The sequence below is a fragment of the Diplotaxodon limnothrissa genome, linkage group LG4, assembly GCF_057381915.1.
Source record: "Diplotaxodon limnothrissa isolate DT_005_m linkage group LG4, D_limnothrissa_male_GT1.1, whole genome shotgun sequence".
NCBI classification, from domain to species: Eukaryota; Metazoa; Chordata; class Actinopteri; order Cichliformes; family Cichlidae; genus Diplotaxodon; species Diplotaxodon limnothrissa.
Genome location: NC_140599.1, coordinates 15384983 through 15406272, shown reverse-complemented (window position 1 = coordinate 15406272; position 21290 = coordinate 15384983). Strand labels below are relative to the sequence as shown.

At 40.9% G+C, this 21290-nt stretch overlaps 2 protein-coding genes across 2 annotated transcripts; one reads left to right on the top strand and one right to left on the bottom strand.

The window, feature by feature from the left end:
• Positions 1-5765: 5765 nt before the first annotated feature.
• On the top strand, positions 5766-8922 carry LOC146633495 (GTPase KRas). Its single transcript, XM_085351518.1, has 5 exons — positions 5766-6023; positions 6229-6341; positions 7394-7572; positions 8071-8230; positions 8327-8922. The coding sequence occupies exons 2-5, from the start codon at positions 6231-6233 to the stop codon at positions 8438-8440; spliced, it is 564 nt and encodes a 187-aa protein (XP_085207644.1). The 5' UTR covers positions 5766-6023; positions 6229-6230; the 3' UTR covers positions 8441-8922.
• Positions 8923-10597: 1675 nt separating this feature from the next.
• pold1 (polymerase (DNA directed), delta 1, catalytic subunit) lies at positions 10598-20582 on the bottom strand. The gene is made up of 27 exons (XM_085351517.1): positions 20537-20582; positions 19502-19697; positions 19241-19354; positions 18900-19040; positions 18571-18696; positions 18148-18316; positions 17687-17801; positions 17427-17556; positions 17121-17287; positions 16911-17015; positions 16611-16751; positions 16391-16501; positions 16118-16309; positions 15952-16040; positions 15738-15854; positions 15218-15331; positions 14932-15079; positions 14405-14500; positions 14176-14313; positions 12194-12369; positions 11864-12016; positions 11669-11771; positions 11446-11578; positions 11155-11268; positions 11002-11054; positions 10787-10884; positions 10598-10685 (listed from the first exon to the last, which is right to left on the bottom strand). Exons 2-27 carry the CDS (start codon positions 19686-19688, stop codon positions 10598-10600), a joined length of 3318 nt encoding a protein of 1105 aa, XP_085207643.1. The 5' UTR covers positions 19689-19697; positions 20537-20582.
• Between the last annotated feature and the right edge of the window lie 708 nt (positions 20583-21290).

The window sequence follows — 21290 nt, the reverse complement described above, 5'->3', positions numbered from 1 at the left end:
AAAAAAATGAAAGAGGAAGGGTGTTTCTGGAGAACGACTGCAAGAGAGTCACTGAACAGACCTGCTGTGTGCTTCTTAAAATTTATAGCAGCACATATCAAAAGAGTGGATCAGATTCATTCCACTGTAGGTGTGTGTGTTTGTGTGTGTGTGTGTGAGAGAGAGAGAGACAGTGTGCGTGTGCAAGCATGTGCATGCAGAGTGCTAAATTTACACAAAAAAACTGATTTCATCTTCATCAGAACTCATCTTACATCCTGATGCTGATGCTCATTGTGATTGGTCAGGAGTTCTGTATCCGCAACTAGGAGATCCTGTGTGTGTGTGTGTGTGTGTGTGTGTGTGTGTGTGTGTGTGTGTGTGTGTGTGTGTGTGTGAGAGAGAGAGAGAGACAGAAAGAGCGAGAGAGTTGTGGGCCTGTATAGCAACTTGCTGAAGCCACTGGGATTGTGTTGTTTTTAATTTTTTATGTGTGAGTCATGCATTTACTTTTATTTTGCTGGGAAAGCACCTTCAGAGCCTCAGTTTTAAAAACCTCACACTTCTATTCAATGCAGAATTCATCACCAAATCCAAGCTCTCAAAGCTCCCAGATAAACTAAACAGACGCCACCAGCCACGACGCCACTGAGTTTAACTTTCAAACTTCCTAATCAAAGTGAAAAGAAAAAAGGTGCTTAGGTGTTGTAAAGTCGTACGTAGATGAGTGTAAAGCTGTAAAACTTCCCTTCACCTGTGTGCTTGACTTTGCCGCCTACAGTTTCTCACTGCATCTCATGTCCAGCCAAGCTTACAGGTCACAGTTGCCAGTAATCATCTGACAATTCCCACTTTCTATTCAGTGTGTATAGTCTCCCTCAGCTTGGTACATATTTATAACACTCCCAGGCCTCGCAGCACTTTCTGTTTATGCCTTTTCTTGTTTCTCTGGCAGCCTCTCCCTCCATTTTTCCTCCTTGTCTTATCTTTCTCTCAACATCAGTCGTGTTTGTGCGGGTAAATCCAAGCTTTTCAGATCGACTGTGTGTGTCTGTGTGTGTGTGACAGCAAGTGTGCTGTTGTGTTGGGTGCAGGTGCTGAAAAGTTGTGCAGTGAGCATATTTAATGGACACAGTGGTGCAGTACTGTGCCAGCCCTCATATTTTCCCTTTTACATACAAACACACACAGGGGGGCTAATTTCATGCGAGTGCACAGTGAATCGTGCAGACAGAGTTTGATAGGCGAACATTATTAGAGAATGTGTGAAGTTCAGCTTCACTTATATCTTGTAAGAGTAGAGAACCTCAGCTTCCTGCCTGTCAAGCGCACTGGCAGCTGGGAAATGGAGTACAGTCACATACGGGCGAGGTAATCTGTAGTAGTACTGGACTTGTGTACACACACACACACCACTCCTGCATCTGTTCGTGCTGACAGACAGTACATCTGTTGGTGGTACTCAGTGGGTCATGTTTGCGAGATAAAACTGCAGTGCTGGACTGTTTAAAAAGGACGTGTTTGATTCACTTGGGGGTTTAGTTTTTAAATGTGTTGCTGTGTCGAATAATTACAAGAAAAAAAGTGCAAAAGGTCAGTTGCCATTTTTTGAGTGAAAAGTCTTAAAGACGTGAATGATGATAACTGTGAACAAGTTCATTTTGTGCGTGTTGTATCAGTGTATCTTTGATCTGCTTTTTTCTTCTTTGTCTCAGTTTATGGCTGCTCCAATGTTTTCCTTCCCATCCTCAATGAAATGTGTGGTTATCTGGTGGGATTTGGTGTAAAAAAAAAAAATTAAAAAGACAAGAAAAGATCTGTATTTAAAAATGCAAATATATGGAAAATATTTTATGTAAAAAAGTGTACATGTGAGATAACCTTGTGTATAATAAAATTCAAGCAATTTAAGATGATGTCACTATTTCAGTGCAATTGTGTCATCGGGATTTTATCACCTAAAACATGATGACGCATTAAAATGGTGTTGGTTTTCAGATTGTCGGTGCTTTGTCTTTCACTCTCTCTCTTTCTCTCGGAACAGATGGATGCAGGATTATCGCTGTGATTTTAGGCAAAGATTAGATAGGACAGCAGATGCACTCAGTGGGAGAGTGAGGGGGAAACATGGACGTCACAGACAAGGGAAGTGAGCATGATGGATCAGGCAGGGCCTGTCCACGTCTGTTTGTATGTGCGGTGCCGCTTCCTCTAAAGCGCTTGTAAATAAAATAAAAAAAAATTAACGATTCGCCGCAATAACGTATTTATTTTTGCTCTATTGAAAGAATTGAGTTCTGCATTTTTTATTGTTACAATTATAAAATCATTCTGTTTCCAACGGAGCTGAAATAATCTCCCCAAGCGATTTTCATCGTCATCTTTTAATAATTTAAAATCCACTCAGTCAGCGCCTTTATTAACGGTTCAGTTGGTTCTTTATTTTGAAAAGAATTTACCGGAAGTATTGCCTACATTGACATAACTCAAGGGTTTAAAAGTTGCTTTGAACACTAGAGGGCAGTAAAGATTCGTGATTTTTAATAATCAGGTCCAAAATTCTACAACCCTGACTCCAAAACAAAGGTTGGACTCTGTGTAAAATGTAAATGAAAAGTGAATGCAATGATTTGCAAATCTTATTTTAAAAAAATCTCATGTACCATTTTAACAAACACAATAGGGCAATTTTGAATGTAGAATTTGAAAAAAGGTTGGGGCAGGGCCATGTTTACCACCTCTTTTTTTAACAACAATCGATAAACATCTGGAAACTGAAAGATCCGCTGCTAGACTTCCAGATGAGGAATGATGTCCCATTCTTGTTTAAAATAAGATTCTAGCTATGCAACAGACTTGGATCTTCTTTGTTGTATTTCTTGTTTAATGCTCCTGATGTTTTCAGCTGATCTGAACAGCACACAGACCAGTTCAACACCCATACTCTTCTACTAGGAACCAAAGATGGTGTAATCTGATTACTTTTTTCAAGTAACGAGTAAAGTAAGGGATTACTATTGCAAAAACGGTAATTAGGTTACTTTCCCGTAGGAACGCTGCGTTACTGCGTTACTAAAACCGTGATTTTTTTGCGAGAATGTCTCACGACAGTGACGTAAGCGAGTGCGTCGTTAGTGACAACAGCTGTGTGCAGATCATATCTATTGTGGGAGAGAGTATGAGCGTGCGGCGTTTAAAGCGTGGAAGTACTGACCTTACTTTGAGTTTGATTCCATAAAAAGTGACAAAAACATTAGCGTCCGCTGCTCACTGCGTGGGAAGAAAACTTCTTTTTACACCGAAAAAAACCCATAAACTTCCAAGCAAGCACCGAGTGCGCAACAACGTAATGGGAAACTCACAGAGAAACTCGCGGATTCTTCAACTGACCGCGGCACACCTGCACCAGGGTAACCCTCCACCTACCCTGCTCCTGCTTTACAGGTGAAAATAGAGCAAAAGGACCGCTGAGTCTTTGACATTATTTATTTTCTGCTGTGTTTTACTTGCATCTATTTGAAAGACTGAGTGTAAACACAAAAAACATTTTATTTTATGTGCTGGAATGTGTAGAAAATAGGTTTCAATGTTAAACTAATTTATTCAAGTCAGAATGTTGCATATAATTAAATTTTCACTTGATGCATAAAGTTAAAAGATTAAAACTGATAAAACAAGTTAAAAAGGAGACTTTTCCATTTGATTACATTTTGTATGATGGATTATGCAGAAAAAGTAGAATTGGGCTGAAAGATCTATCACTTTATCACCTATTCAGGTTGTAAATCGTGTTTTTAAAAAGTAACTAAGTAATTAATTACTTTTGAAAATAAGTAATCAGTAAAGTAACGGGATTACTTTTTTGGGGAAGTAATCAGTAATTAGTTACTGATTACTTTTTTCAAGTAACTTGACCAACACTGCTAGGAACCCATGCTGCTGAAATAGATGCAGTGCGCGGTTTAGCATTGTTTTGCTGAAACATACATCCCTTAAAAGAATATCATCTGGATGTTGCTGTGAAGCCTGCCTTTTAGCACTGATGATGCCATTCTAGATGTGTAATTCCACAGGATTTACAATGTTACTCCATACTATTGGAGGTCCTTCTCCTCTTTAGTCTGAGATGCAAATGTTTTCCACAAAGAATTTCACTTTCAGTGGCTTCTTCTTTGCTTTAAATTGCATTTTTGGATGCCAACTGTGTTCAAAGACAATGGTTTCTGTACGTGTTTCTGGGTCCATGCAGTGATATCAATGACAGAATCATGCCTGTTTTTAATGCAGTGCAACCTGTGGTCTTGATCAACTTTGACTTTTGGTCTTGTTCTTTGCACACAGAGATTTCTCTTGTTTCTCAGAATTTGGGGGTGATGATCTGCAAATTATTGCCTTCCATTTTTCATCCATAGTTTACACAGTGTCACATTTAAAAAAAAATGTGCAATTGGGGTTGTACTACAGATGGTAAGGGTGTAAAACAAAGAATATAAAACATGGAAATATGAAACTACTAGTGCGAAGTTCTTGGACTAGCTGTACCACGCAGCAAATCATAAATAATTGTCAGATGATCCATTAAATGCCACTACAAACATGGCTAGAAATCCAGTTCAGTGACTCCAGCTTTAGGGATAGAGTAGTGGTTAACACACGTTTGCTTACCAAGCAAACGGTTGCTAGCTCAATTCCTGCAAGAGACAGAAATTCCCCTTGGGGATGTCAGACAGGAAAGCAACCTGCTGTGAAGACCCATATTTTTCAACTTTGGAGATTACCAGCAGTTAAAAGTTATTGCCACATGGTACTGCTGGTTGTCTTTGATAATTTAATTTTGAAATTATAAAGACTAGCAATGATTATAGCTACTACCAGTGATTTGACAATCAGCAGTGACTCCCCCAGCTTTACCCGAGAAATAAATAAAATATTTTTGTGTAGGTGTGTAATATAGATAATAAGACGAGATAATAAAACGTAAAACAAATCAACACCATGACACACCACTAATAAAAAAATCGAAAAAAAAAATCTAAGTGTTCCTAAAGAAAGGTATTGCATGAAGTAAAGCGCTTTAAAGGCAAGTAAAAGAATATGTGTCTCTATCCCACTTGATGATTTGTTGAGTGGGCTGTGCAGTTCTTGTCTGTCTGTAACTCTCCCTATAAACCTAAAATTAAAAGTTTTTATCCAGGTTGAACTGCAACAGGTCTGCGAAATCCAAATGTCATTTGGGAGACATAAAAATAATATTCCCATATTACTATTATTTTATTTTATTTATGTTGCTGTTTTTAACTATGGTTTTTAAAGGATTTTATTAATATAATAATTGCTGTATTAATAATTACATAGTTATTGTGCATTAACTAATTTGCTGTTGCAGTTCCTCAATATGGCCACAAGGGGGCAATGACCACACATGTACTGTATAGTGCCGAGTTAAATATCGTAACACTTCCCATAAGCACTTTGAGCATTTACAAAGCTGCTGTTTGCTTCAAACTTGTTTTTTGGACGTATAACGTCGTATTGTTCGGTATTCAAATTAAATTTAGTTCTCTTTGTGAGCATTTCGAGGAAGATTGCCTTTTAAATACCACGCCCGTTTTAAGCCGTACCTTTTTATAATTGGACCGCAGCAACTCTGGGCGAGGTCACGAACCAGTTCCCTGCTGTGATTGGACAGTTAAGATGTCCGTCTTCGTGCTGTGGTCTCATAGGCTGCTTCACCCGGGGATTAACGTAAAGAAAAAACGCTCTACTTCCAATGAACGACAATGAAGAATAAGTAGGAACTCGAACGAATCTGGGATTTTAATTATTTAATAACATAAATTCTGATTTTTACTAGTGGCTCAACAGTTTTACTTCAATATTTTTTGGACGCGCGGGTCAGATAAGAAAGTTCTGGACACATCCTTAAGTGTTTCTACAAGTGTCTAAAACAAGGAAATCAGGCTAACGTTATGTAGCGAGCTAATCTCATTTATCTAGTCCAAAACTCCGTTTTCATTTTACGCCGTTATAACTTCTTCACAAAGGTAAGCCAAGCAGTTTATGTCTCCATTTGGTAATCATTTCAGTCGACTCTACATTTTTGCAAAAAAAAAAGAAAAAAAGAAAGACTTTAAATGTCTGCCGATAAATCTGGGTCAGTCAGTGTCTTCTTCGCCATGTCAGCTCAGTGAGGAAGGGGGCAAATTATTAGATGTCTTAATGGTCACCTGTTGGCTTCATTCTCTGCAGGTATGACCGAGTACAAACTTGTGGTGGTCGGGGCAGGAGGTGTGGGCAAGAGCGCTCTCACCATCCAGCTCATCCAGAACCACTTTGTGGATGAATACGATCCAACTATCGAGGTAAGTGACCAGCAGACGCAAAGTGCTGTAATACATAGTCTAATCTGGCGCTTAACTAGCATCCGTACTGCTCATTAGTGCTACAGATGTGTTATTAATCAGGTTTTTATTTTATCTATCAGAATTAGTCCGGTTTTAATGGTTGATATGTCCCGGTGTTGTTGGAAGAATTGCCGCTTGGAGCAGTTATAAGGATCCCGTGTTTATTTAATAAATTCTTTTCATTTCTGGCAAATGTTTGTCCATAAAACTGAGTATCCAACACAAGCAAAGTCCCAGTTTATGCCCTCAGAAGGAGCGTTTCTTTTAAGTATCGCCATTGCATATTAAAAAGAATCAGATTAATGTAGATTTTAGTTTTACAATAGTGCAGTTACATCACAGGATTGCTATTCCTGCTGCACGACCGCTTAACAAATCTTTTAAAGTGTTTTTGTTTAACACTGAGCTGATTTTAACACAATTTAATTTCATGTTTTTCTGTTAAGAGATTCACAGTCTTTATATATTTTGTGTCTGCAAATGGTGTACGTCACCACGTGGACTGCTGCTGTCACAGTCAGGCCAGAAACCTTGTTAAAACCTGCCCAAAACCTTCTAACACTGTAGTCCTCTGCCAAGGCAAGAACTGGAGGTGCAGCTTTGTCAGCAAGACTGTGCATGAAACACCAAGATGAAGAGGTGATGCACTGGGGCAAGGGATGAGCAAATATCCGTTAAATTTCTGTGCAAATCCTCTTTAATTTAAAATTGTTAAACAGACCTTTTGCCTCAGCAGAGCTCATGTCCTCGGGATAACCTTCTAGTTTAAAGATGGCAATATTTGATAAAAATATAATCATCTTACCTGCAAATAACTGTCACGTTCTAATTTATCCCGTGTAAATAAACGTCAGCCTTCGTGCCAGTAAATGGTGCGATTCCATAATTGCTTATAAAATATTCACACTTGAGCACATTGATTTCAAAATCACCAAGATCTTGTTGCTACATGATGCAGCAGCGTGAGACTCAGGATGATGCATTGCAGCCTAACTCGTGCTGTCTTGCAGGACTCGTACAGAAAGCAGGTGGTGATTGATGGAGAGACATGTCTGCTGGACATCCTGGACACTGCAGGTCAGGAGGAGTACAGCGCCATGAGGGACCAGTATATGAGGACGGGAGAAGGCTTCCTCTGTGTGTTTGCCATCAACAACAGCAAGTCCTTTGAGGACGTTCACCTTTACAGGTAAAGGAAGTTTCGCGGGTTCACGCCAGCACAGACAGCTGGACAAAGAATTCAAACAGTAGTCTCCAAGTAGGACTAATTCCTTATTTCAGTCACACAGAGATTTAAGACAGCTGTGCATAGCTGTCTCAACTGTGCACATTTAGGCACTCAAAGGCTATTTCCTGTTTAGCGAGAACTGCACTTACTTGTCTACCAAATATCTGCAGATAAACTTAGCGTTTCTGCAATTTGTGTGGGGTCATTTGTAGATTTCGTAACTGTTCCAAAAATGTTTTGACTTGTAAATATAAAACGTTGCAAACAGGGAAGCCACAGATAAAAAGTGTAACACACACAGAACCCAGCGAGTGTTGCAACACCAACTAAATTATTCTGTCTGCAAATGATAAAACTAAAAAGACCACAGGTCTTCAGTCTGACCTGCTGAATAATATCGTCAGTCTGAACTGATCGACCAGCGTTTGCAACGTGCTCTGTCGCGTGTGTTCTCCTCAGAGAGCAGATCAGTAGGGTGAAGGACAGTGACAGCGTCCCCATGGTGCTCGTGGGGAACAAGAGCGACCTCAGCACCCGCACAGTGAAGACACAGCAGGCGCAGGAGCTGGCGAGGAGCTACGGCGTGCCGTTTGTAGAGACCTCCGCCAAAACCAGACAGGTAACGGTAACCTGTCGACAGCACTCATCAATCCATTCTTGTGTTCCTGAATAAAACCTCCTGAAACGTCGAATCGGCTTCTTCTCTATTTTGCAGGGTGTGGAGGAAGCTTTTTATTCTCTAGTACGGGAGATCAGAAGATACAAGGAGACCAACCGCAGCAACAAGAAGAGCAAGAAGAACACTCAGAGACGTTGCATGATACTATAGCAAACCACACACAGAGCCAGCATCACTTACAGCACTTGTTTCTTCCTCCCCTCATCCCCACAACTGCCCCTGCACCTTGGAGACATCGCACACACCTCCACACAAGGACGTAGACATGCGGGGAAAGAAAAAACATCTATTTTTATTGGTGTTAAAGTTTCCAGTTATAGTGTGTATTCACAAGGTTTGTTATTCATACATTCATGTGCAGTGTCAATTTAGCAGCGTTTGGGAAAGTGTACTTTTTAAATGTGGTTTTATTGGAGTTTAGTGGGTCATTTTTAGCTTCTGTTGACCATTTAGATGTCAGGAGTTCACGGTAATGCATCACTGCACTTTACACTGTCACATTTCCATTTGTTATTGTAGTGCTCAGCACATTTCCACTTTTTTTTTTTATAAAATTTGCTGAATGGTCAGTGTTTGACTTCATGAGGAAACTGTTTAAGTGAGCTGGAGAGTTTGGAGGTTGTTTTATTTTTTTCCTGTGAGACCACTTTACCATGGAAACGTAGTTAGTCAAAACCTTTTCTAAAATCGTTCCCCTTGTGTGCATTTTTTAAAATACAAATAGGTTGGTGCAGTCTCTGGGGCTTGAAACACATCAGCATTATTTACTTTTGAATTAATTTTTTTCTAAAAGAAAAAAAAAATCTTGTAGGATTTCCCCGTTAACAAACCTCAAAACTGTGTTTCAAACTCCCAGGTGCACTTTAGTCACTTCCTGTTGTGTGGTGAATGCAGATTTTAGAATTAGTGCTACTTTAAAAGCTACTCAGGAATACAGTGTCGAATCAGACGCTGATTTATAACAGAGAAAGATCAGACGATCTGATTCCTCTGCTCGTCATTTTTGTAAGGCCGTTATTGGTGTGAACATTCACACTTGACTCCAAAGTCCATTTTTAACAGTTATTTTGCCGGTGCTAGTGTTGTCAGGGGTTCATTACTGTGTCCAAACACTGTTTATGTGACACCAAACTCCACCACAGCATGTAGTTTGTGAAAACAACGCTGTGGTACTACACAAAACATGTCGAGCACAGGAACACTCGTGAGGTGTGGTCATTTTTCTGTTGAACTACAAACATCCGACAATTTAAAAACCAGCATCTGTGTATTTACTAAAAACGACGTCACTGTTCAGTGAACTAACTTCAGGGGAGTTGCATCTTGCTAACAAGTCAATCCATCCATGTAGGATTTTTACTTTTTTAATTGTCTTAACCAGAGGGCTCTGACTGCCTAATGCATATATGATTATTATATGATCAAGGAGGTTAACTGAGTAAGACGTTGTAAATCTGTAATGCGCTCTGCTGTAAGAAACGAGTAAAAGTCTTCAGCTTTTACATGGTGTCCGTTTTGTTCATATAATTGTTACTTGCGGGCTTTTGAGAGGGAATAACTGATAGGCAACAGGTGCATGTACCTGAATTAGGATGCAGCTTATGATGTAAATTTCCAACGTTTAAGAGGTTTTTTGGCAGCCCTGCCTTGAGAAAGCGTCACCTGCACTTGCACAGGTGATCTTCAGACCAAGCCTCACAGAAGTTATCAGACTGATTTTTCACCAAACATTGTGTCAGCTCTCAAAAAAGGAAAAGAAAAAAGTAAAAAATTGTTTTACCTATCAGCGCTTTTGAACATGGAGTTGTACTAGCGGTTTCCCCAGACCTGCTTTGCTCTCCCGTTGCCGCTTGCAACTATATTTACGGGTTTTTCTTCTGAAGTGCAAAATCAGTGGGGAGGAAGGGCTGTGGTTTGAGGTTTGACTGAGACAAAGTGCTGAAGGTAATCAAGTTCCCCTTTTCATTTCTGTGAAATTATGCACTTTGATGTCAAAGACTCGGGTGTGTAAGTACGTACACAGCTGAACAGGGTCATTCAGAAACTGGAGATGTGACGCTGTTGACGTGATGATTCATCACTTCTAATGAGATTCCCTTTTAAATGTTCAGTGAGTAAAAACCACAATTTCTTTTTTGATTTTATTTTACAAAACTCTACTTATTGTCATTTATTCATATTAGAAAACATAAAAAAAAAAAAAAATAGTCATATATATGCATTTCTTTTTTTTTTAACAAAAGAAAATACAGTGAAAGGTCGTCTGAAATTAGGCACATGAGCGATCGCAGCGAGCTAGCGTCTCCCTCACCATCCGAAACGAGACACCAGCTTGCTCTGGTCGTCCAGGTCTTTCTGAACCTTTTTCCTCATGTAGAAGATCGGACAATCCCGGCTGCAGAGGAGACAGCGGGTACAGCGTTATTGTAATTCTGCTGCAAACCAATCAACCGTTGTCCGTTATCATGAAAATGATCATGTCATTCATATACACACCTGGTGCACAGCACATCTTCATGGAGTGAGCCTTGACAGCGCTGACACTGAGTCCACAAGCGAGAGAAACGCTCCTCCAGCGCATTCAGGTGAAAGATCTGTGGTGATAATGTGGACTAATTAGCAATGCACTAAGACAGACCTAAATTTTATTGGTTTTGTTTTTATCTCCCGACACTCTGATAGAGCAGAGCTATTCTGCTCTGCCACTTTACCTCTTTTTGGTAGAGCTCAGATTCTTTCTTCTTGCAGAAATCACACACGGCCGCTGCAAAGATGCACATTACATGTTATGTGCAAAACTTCCAGCTTTGTCATTTTCCAAAACACCAGCTGAAGTAAAGAAGGTGGAAATTGCACACACACACCATCTGTCTTGAGCACAGCTTTGCAGCCAATACAGGTGCTTCTCTTCTGAGCAAACGCCATGAGGCCTCCAACCTTTGAGGTTAACACAGTTTTACAGCGTGTGTGGTCGCCCTCTGAAACACATCACCAAAGAGCAACGATAAGATTCACAGTAACACATCACACCTCTTACGATTATGTTCACAATAACGGTTTTTGGAAAGTCTAGTTCTTATTTTTATTTCAGTTAACTTTTTTAAACTTGTATTTTCCATACATGTTAAAATACTTGGTCAGGTGTGCTGACTTACTGAGCAGGATGCTTTCTGCTTTGCTCTCTCCCAGGATGGGCTCAAATATTCTCAACAGAGGTTTGGACAGCTGCTGCTCCAGGTAGTATTGTGTGTCAATGGGAATGTTGTTCTCCAGCACGTAGATGGGGTCCTGAATGGAAATGTGGTATGGGGATCATTATCAAAGCTGAATGTTTCCACTAAGAAAGAAACAGATGAAACATCAACACGCCCTACACACCTCTGACTTCATGTATGCTGCTGCTCCCTTCGCAGCCTTGATGATGACATATGGGACTCTGTCTCCCAGGTTGGGGGCGCTACCTGCATCTCTTTTCCTCATCCTGTAAATCAGATTTAAAGGCTTAAACGTTTTTTTCTCTAACATCTTATTTGAAGGAAGACATCTTGGTATCTAGTTATCAACCAATCGGACCTCTCTGCTAGCTCCACGTGCGCCTGCTTGCCAGCGTACTCCTGGGCAGTGCGCGTTAGCTCCTTGGTGATGACCAGCTGGCTGATGTCGATGCGATTGCAGAGCAGGTCTGAGATCACCTCTTTGGCGTGTTCCACGGCCCCCTGGGGATCCCTGAAGAAACATCACAACAGCTCTGGTTGTTGTTTTTAAGCCATGTCAGCATCTCTGGTTCATAATCAACCAGACTGTCAAAGACAGAGCTGAGCAAATTAAGTCCAAAGTTTAGAAATCATGACTTATTTCTGGACTCCACAAAATAAACTGAGTGCAGCCAGAGTATGCGTTTACCTGTCTATGAGGATTTTCTGCAGACAGGTGTTGATGAGGTTAGCCACCAGAGGGCAGTTGTCTCTGCGGACGGTCTCAATACCTTTGCAGTCCATTTTGTCATGCGTGCTTGCACTGGAGGAGAAATACAGGCCTGCGTAGCGCTTCTTATTGATCAGCAGATATGGGTAGTACACCTGGTGAAATATTAATAAAGACATAATTAATACAACAGTTCTTTGAAAGCATCAGGTCTAAGCTAAGAGGACCTGACTGCAAACCCCGGTCACCTTTAGACCTTCACTAGGACTCAGGATAGAGGAAGACCGTGACACATACAGAAAGCAAAAGGCCAAACATCGGGCAGCTGAACTGAAACATGACACACAGTCCTGGACTGTGCTGAACAGCGCGAATCTGGTAAATACTGGAAATTACTTGCTGGCTTGTACTGCTTGGTTACAATTGAAAAAGAAAAAATCCATCTAATTATCTTTCTAATTATCTGATATGCACCACAGCAAAGGTAAAATAATGAAGGTCATTCCAAATTAACCAAACTCTCAATGCAAACTAATTTTCAATCACAAAGTGAAAGTGAACTTTGTAGTGTTTGTTTTTATTTTTATGTGGCCAATTATATTCACAACACAGACCTGCATCATGAAATAAAGCCATAATATGAGCACCCCCTGTTGGAGTTGGGGGGGCAGTTCCTGCTTCAGTGACAACAACAGGCTACAAAACTGTTCGGGACTTTATTATCTTGCAGAGTCAGTTTTTCAGGTAATAGGTCAGTGCTTTTTGAACATTAAGATCTTCAGATCACCTCATCTTAATCCGTTTGAATCACATTTGAGGTTTGAAAACTAGAACCCTGCCTTGCAGCTGCATGTTTCTGTCATACAGTCACACTGCCGTTCATAACAGTGTTTAACCAGATTCATAACAGGCTGCTTAAATAAATTAAGGGGAACACTTAATCATCACAGCATAATGCAAAATTATTTCAGCTTAAGGGATGCAAGTCTGTTCATTTAACCTGCACCGATGTTGAGGCGCCAGCAACATTTGCAGCATGAACGGTATGAAGCGCATGTCGTGGCATGACTAGATTGTATTTGCAGCGAATAAAGTGGGCGTAAAATGCAGAGACAAATATTTACAAGATATAAAAGATAAATAAATAGATCTGCAGCTGTTATTTATTAAACTACATTCACACCAAAACTAAGAACTTCAAGACAGACAAACATGATTCCATCACATTTTTACACTGGTCGCTCCCCAGTTGGCCTTGCACCCAGCACATCCTTGCTGTTGCTCCACTGGTAGCAAATAGGTATTTACATTTTTTCCCCCTCAATCAAAAGAAAGTTTTCCACAGTCATGCATTTGAGTGAACTGGTGGACATGCGTACCGGATGTACTGTATATGATCAGTTTTCCTACATGTATTTTTGATGATCCTGATGGAGTCTACAGGCCAAAACACACTGGTCAAAGAATGAAGTTGTTCTTCATACTACAAATGTTGCTGAAGCAACTTTAGCTTCTTCAGCCGTTTTTGGATCTGCCAGTTCTGTCATTCCCCGGCAAATACCACTCAAGCTGCACGCCACTGGGCTATATGCAAAGGTCACAGTAAAAGCTGTCAGACCCTTATACCATGGTCATGAAGCCTGTTCCTCCAGGAGCAGATGACAGTGCTGCTGTTGGGCTCAGAATCTTCTATGTGTGCTTTGTGTAACAGACTGTAAAACCAGTCAGGAGGAAAGAGGAGAGACCGTGACCACCACCTGGAAAAACCACTTCTCTTTTTGGGGGCCATCTTGTTGCTGCCTTTGGCATGCACTAATTGTCACTTTCATTTGCACCAAAACAGCTGAAACTGTTTCACAATGGCTCATCTGTCCTAACAGGACAAAAATATCGAGACCAAGTGTTTTAAGCAGTGCACATGTAGAGAAGTCGGAGAAGACATTTCTGGACTGAACCGGTACCTTCTCAAACTCCAGTTTGATGGGTGGTGTGAAATGGGATGATACCCACTCGGCCGCCTCTCTCCCGATATCCATGGCCTCTTTTACTGTTGCAACTCCGAGCTTTACCATGACAGAGTCCGTGTCTCCATAAATTACCTGAACAGGACAACAAAACATATAACGTGTCAAGTGTTTTTGATACATCAGATCATCAAGGAATAAGAGATTGGTTCATAACTGGGCTCACCCTGGCGTCAGCCTGGTAGCCATTGGAAAGTGTGTACTTAGACTCCACCAGCTGCTTGGTTTGCTCAATCATCTGTCTTCCAAAACCAGTGACACTCTGGATGAGACAAAATGCAATATTTCAATACATTTAAATCACTAAATTACCAATGATGCTGGAAAAACATTTAGCATTTCAGCCACATTGCAGGTCAGAAGTTTTGATGTTTAGGGAAAAGATCTTCTCACAAAACAGCCTGAAACTGAGATCACTGTAGTTCAGCTATCACCTACAGAAAGTCTTTGTTTTTGTATTTTTTCGGGGGGGTAGGGTAACATTTTTCTCCACCTGTTCTGTGGTTTCTTTTTCAACACTAATCTTTGCCCTACATCTCTGATGTTTTCTGTTTACATCTGTGCACAATACAAAGTACTGTGCAAAGTAGTTTAATGAAGGCAACCTGGTTTAGACTGACAAATGCAGTGTTGCAGATCCTGAATTGTGAACATTTGATGTCCAAAACAAGTCATCCGATCTAAAGCGCTGACCTGTGAGATCTCTAGGCAGGGCAGTTTGCCCACTTGGGCCCCCGTGAAGCCATACACAGAGTTCGCGCTGATTTTGAGGGCCAGCTGTCGGCCGTCCAGCACCTGCTTCTTGAAGGGGTCCGTTTCCTTTTTTAGCTCTGCTTTGGCCCTGCAGACAGACGGTGGGATCACACAGGTTGTGAACTCATAGATCAACTATTTCCAACTCAACTCTTCTTCTACAGCTTTTGGAAGATCGTCATTCCAGTCCAAACAGTTTCTGTGATTGATTTTAAACAATTCAAACCTCTTTCGGGCAGACAGCAGGTTTTCCAGGATCTCTGGGAGAAGTCCCTTTCTTAGAGAACTCTTCACAAAGAGATCGCCTGTTGGAGTCTTGATGAAGTCCTCGGGAGCCAGGCTGAACACATACAATCGGTTAATGACTCAGCTTTCACTCAAATATAATATAAACAGTGCATGAATAAAGTGAATTCACATCGTGCACAACTGTTCTGATCTTAACTTGGTTAATGGCCTTAAACTAGCTAAAGAAGCCTACCTATAAATTCAATTGCTTTGTTAGTTTCACATGACCCTTTGAATACTGTTCAATATAATTTTTGTAGTTTTCAATGGAAGTAGACAAAACACATTAAGCTTGTTTGTCTGCATGCTTTATTTGGCTGACTTTTAACGCTGGTTCTCTGTCCTGAGACAACCCCAAAGGGATGCAAATCTCAGAATCTCTGAATCCTGAGTTTTGCTTGTTAGGAGAATGCATAAACCATTACACCACAGGATCACCTAAAAAGGAAATTGCTTACCCCAGTTTCTCCACTGAGCCTTTCTGCAGCAGAGTGGTGTAGCACAGATTGTGAGCCATCATGATGGACGGATACAAGGAGGAGAAATCCAATGTGGTAATGGGAAGGCTGTAATATCTACACGGAAGAGAGCAGGGTAGAAAATTACATGACAAGGCTGCAGATGTAACACGTGAAGACAACAGTGGACTGACACAAACATAGATGCATTTACCCTTTCTCTGGCTCAATGACAGTAGCTCCAGTGTAGTCCTCGCCTCCTTCTGTCTTTACAACGGGCATTACCAGATCCTGTTTTGTGGCCTAAACATAAACACGCACTCAGTTTCCAAATCCCAGGTATGCAAATGCAGGAGCCATGTTCGCTTCGGCATTGTTACCTGTCGCAGCAGCTGAGAGACTACTTTGATCTGCTGGCCTCGTGAGAGCAGGTACGTGAGAGGCACACCGGTCACTCTGGCCATCTCCATGTAGTTAATCACACACATTAGCTTCTGCAGCAGGCGCAGGGGCAGATAGGCGTCTTTCAGACAGTAGACTGCCAAACGACGGCGCGTCTGTTCATTTCCATTCTGTGACAGAGGAAGAAAGGGAAAAACAAATTAATATTAGATAGTTTTTTTAAATTCCCAACAAGGCTGTCTTGATCTTACCTGCAAATCAGTGATGATTGAGTGCTGCACATCCTCCTTCTGCTCTTGCAAAAAGTGGAAACTCACAGCGTTCAATGTGTATGAGCGCAACTTATAATCCCTGAGAAGAACCTGAAAGAAAAGGCACCAACTCAAAGCTCAGTCTTCCCCTAACAACATTCCCAAATACAAAATGTACCGCATGTCTTTGTTGACCTGCACAGAAAGAGAAAGTACTGACCTGCAGCAGGTCGAACTGAACACGACCCTCCATGTTAATGGTCTTGTTTTCTCTGCGGCCCATCTGCTTGCTCTGAAAATTCAAGTCTTTCAAAACTGATTTGATGCCTCGCACTCGGCCCAAGTACGGAAAATAATTCACCTGAAAATGAGAGAACATTTATCACCTAGTGGATAAACACGGGAATGAGTGAGCAATTAGGTTTTTCCATTAAATCGTCAATATACATGTTGAAGCTTCATCTTTCAAGAATATTTCAGGCTTTGTCAGTGGACTAAAATAAATGAAGCTCCATCTAACCTTTAAAGCAGCTGCCCTGTTGAGCAAGTACGGAAAGTCAAAGTTTTGGATGTTGTAGCCAGTAATAATGTCCGGATCAACAGTCCTCAAAAACTCAGCCCAGCTCTGCTCATACAGACACAAAACAAAAAAAATATGACTTGAAAGGAAACAAAGAAACCATATCAAACTATGTATGCATTTCACTGCTTTAAGTGTACACGTGTATACCTGCAGTAACTTCGTCTCTTGTGTAAAGCACAGTATCTGAGAGCCAACGATGCTGGCGCAGGACTGCAGGGTGAAGACTGTGCGAATGAAGGGCTCCGTTTCACCCTGACGCTGCACCATAGATGCAATTTGAATCACAGGATCTTTGTCCGGTTCAGGGAAGATTCCTGGAAGTAAAGAGGCAACACCAGAGTCATTTGATTTTCATCAAGTTAGACCAGCCTTGGTCATGCGCTTAAATAACGTTTTAACAGTTATTCTAACGCAGAGTAAGAACTCCAGAGAATTCTTGTGTAAACAAAGCACCTTTTCTTCCTGCGCACTCTATGTCAAAGCTGAGGACTCTGAGTGGTGCAATCTTCTGCCACTCTCCCTCTGCGGGGTGACTTATCAGATCCTTCCATCCCACATCCACCTCATACTGACACAAGGAGGCCTGGAGGAAAAGAACAAGAGTGGCAAAGTTCACAAACACCATTTACCTATACAAAAACATTAAAACCGCACGATCGAACATGAAATTAAACTAGTGACCAAGGTAACATCGTGAGAGATTGTACACCCACCTTTCCTGGGGACTGAGAACTCGTGTTACCCGTGCTCTTCTCTTCGCGCACTCTGTACTTCCCTTTTGGGAGCTCAATCCAACAGCAACCCACCACGTTGCTGTCCACCATAAACCTGACAACACATACACATGCATGAACATATACACACACAGTCTAAAGAGACACAATGTTGTTGTTTTTTTAAATTTACTGGCAGTTTTCTACATACAACATTTATCCACATAACTTCGTTAATTACAATAAATGGCTTCCTTTGAACACTTTAACAATGCTGGGATTTCAACAGTGTTTTTGCATCAACAAAACGCTACAGTGAGTATAAATTTAACCTTCGGTTTCTTTTGGTATTTTCAAAAAAGGATACAGCTTCCTTTTGTGTATTTAAACGATAACGGTCATTTTCATCTCTCCACCATGTTTTCCAAATTATTTTGTACCTTTTTCTTAAGCACACACACCTGATTTCAAAGTCTATGTTGGCCTCGTAGGATTGGTAATTGCTGGTAGGGAAATGGGCAAACTTAAAGCCCTGTTCCAGCAGTCTCTTTGCGGGGGCGATGAGACGAGGCATCGCCATGGTTATCCGCAAGAAATCGATAATGCGTTTCCCATGGTAACCATACATGCCTGTGAGAAAGAAACAAAAAACAAAAACAAAAAGAGGGATAAGTGACGTTTTCATCTCAAATGAACACCATTTTGTTTTATAATCGTATAAGATTGTAACACACAGTAATAAAGTATAAAAGTTAATGTATTACTGAATGTTGCTATCCAACAAGGTTCAAGACCTTGATCACAATACACATCTGCATTTGTGCTTGTCTTCACAGACTCTGTTTTTTTGTTTTTTTTCCACTTAATAATAAACTTGTACTCACTCTCTTTGCGGGTGATGTCCACAGCCAACACTGTGACTGAGATATTGTCCTTATTGAAGCGCATGTCCTTCAGGACAGCAGAGTTCAGCTCCTTTTTAAATTCCACCAGGTGAGCAGACATGAACCCTTTTCAATTAAAGCAACCAGAGGGCAACATTAGATTTAGAGCATGAATTACATTTTTATTATTTTCTCCCTAAAAGCAGAAATTAGACAGCTCAGAACAAAGAGAAGAGGTTACAACTGTAACAGCTACTTTAAAGCTATTTATAGTGAGGAAACATAGTATACCACATAAATGCAAAGTCAACATGATGACAAGCACTCACCATTTGGAGCAGGGACGTAGAAGTAAGGGGCAAAGCCGTGAACATGGCAGCACACGCTGTTGCCATTGTCTGTTACACCAAACATCCGAATGATTGGCACTTTTCCTTGCGACTGACCGGGCATGCCCGCTACCGTTTCCCCTGCATGACACAAAACCATTGAAAGCCAAATTACACACCACAATATTCATAAGCAACAACGAATATGCTCTGAAAGGTTGATATAACTGTAAGTCAGCTCGGATGTTTTCATATCATGCTACAAGCTCGCCAGGTCGATATTTCTGGGACTCAAATTTAGAGCAAAAGCAGCTTTGACAAACATTATATTTGATAATTACCCAAATAGTAGTCCAGATCAATCTGCTGGAACACCAGAGTATCAGATGATGGGTCCAGTGAGGGGGCAGGAGGACGTCGCCAGCGAGGGTTTAGGTCTGCTGAGAAAAGGTCACCTGACAGGATGGAAGAAGAAATTAAATTATCATGCTTGAGGGATCTGTAACTTTACTACAGGTCACTAAATAACTCATTAAATTCCTCCTGTGTGATGAGAACATTTACATCACCTGTGAATGTGCGCTTTGCAGTTTAATACTCACCTACTGGAATAACATCGTGTCCCGCCTGCCCCTCCATTTCCTCTGCATCCATATCTGCTTCTTCAAACATGGACAACTCCTCTTCAAACTGCAAAGGACTGTCCTCCCATTCACCCATTGTTTTACCCCGTTTGGCCTGGGATGGACCACCCATGAGACGGCTGCCGTTGTGTCGTTTATGATCCATGCCTGCAAGCTGATTTAAAGAAAACTTGGTAAAAATCTATGGAACAAACTTGGAGGTTAAAAGTCTGTAATATGTTTAAGCACTTAAATGTGCAAGCTCATGCGGTCAAAGTGTAGTTAGGAAAATGAGTTTTAGTTAACTTAACATATTCTTCTAACCATTTTCTAAACAGAAATGAACCAAAATTGTTTATGCAAGGAAAATCCTGTAAGTATGACTCTTTGCTCAGTCTATATTACTCCTGATCTGTATCAGTATACTCATATAATGAGTAAATATGTAATGTAGGCCAGTGACAGATAAAATTAGTGCAATGCTTTCAGTAATAACTCATTATAGCTGCACTGGAGGGTATTTACAAGTGAAAGGTAGAATGTACAGAGTTACAATAAGAAGGAGCGATATCAGAACACAGTTTAAAAGGGAACACATGCAGTCTCGACACCGACCGTCAAAAACACAGTAAAACAAACTGGTGCTTATTAGTCATGGGACTAGTAGTAATCATCCACAACCTTCCCACCGCACAGCCTGTTGCCATGTTACTGAGTGCTGTCGCACACCTTGTAGCTCCACACAGCACACTACACAGTTAGCCTAACATCCAAACAGTGCAGGTCTCTGTCCCCTTCACCTCTACATTTGTGATAATTCATCCACGTGTCAGTGGCGTACTTTCAAATGTAACATTTGACTGGAAGGTATGAAATTATATGACACTCAATAATGGAGCAGTAAAGCCTCATGACAAGGTACACGGACGTTTCTTTTCTTTGTAAGAGCTAAGGCAGTAAGCTAGCGCGCGGGTATAAACACATACAGGTCTCGCGCCCTCGGGCTAATCTTACCCAGTTGTAGAAGCAATCCTTCCGTGAAATCTGCCACGAAAACTTATCAGTGGCTGCTGCGTTTCTAACTTCTAAACGCCTAACAATGGCACTTCCTCACAACAGAACCGGACTGAGAACTGCTCCCGCCACCCTTCTTTGATTTGCAAACTTTCACCGACGAACGCGCGGAAATTTTGCGTCTAGATACCAGGCTAAGAAATAAAGCAATGGCCAACCACGTCACAGAATGGGCGGAAACCTAACGGCATAAAAGAGGAAGTTGAGCGCGACTCGACTAAACCCAGTGCAAGAAAAAGACGGTGTTTTCCCGGCAAAATGATGTCGGATAGTACGTAGTAGTAATGGAGGGAAATTTGCTTTTTTTTAACCGTCTTTCCTGTTTTTTGTTTTTTTTTTAGATAGACAGATAAATAGATATTTGGCATGCTTCATTCATTTAAGTAGTATAATTGAGTTAGAATTGGCAAATTAGTTAATTGTTTATTCATGCATGCTTATACACGTATTAAATAGTTAATGCATGCCTATATATGGATATAAATTACTTTATTTTTCTTATATACTCATAAGAACAGACTGAATATATAATATGTGTTGTCACTTTAAATGACTTCACTTTTAATAAAAACTGTTAAATCCTCATGGCAGGAGGAAATGGCTGATAAAGTGTCTGCACTTGTATCTGAACTCAACAGTCTCATCCAGCGAATACGTGATGGACTGGACTAAATCAAGACTATACTTTCTAAAC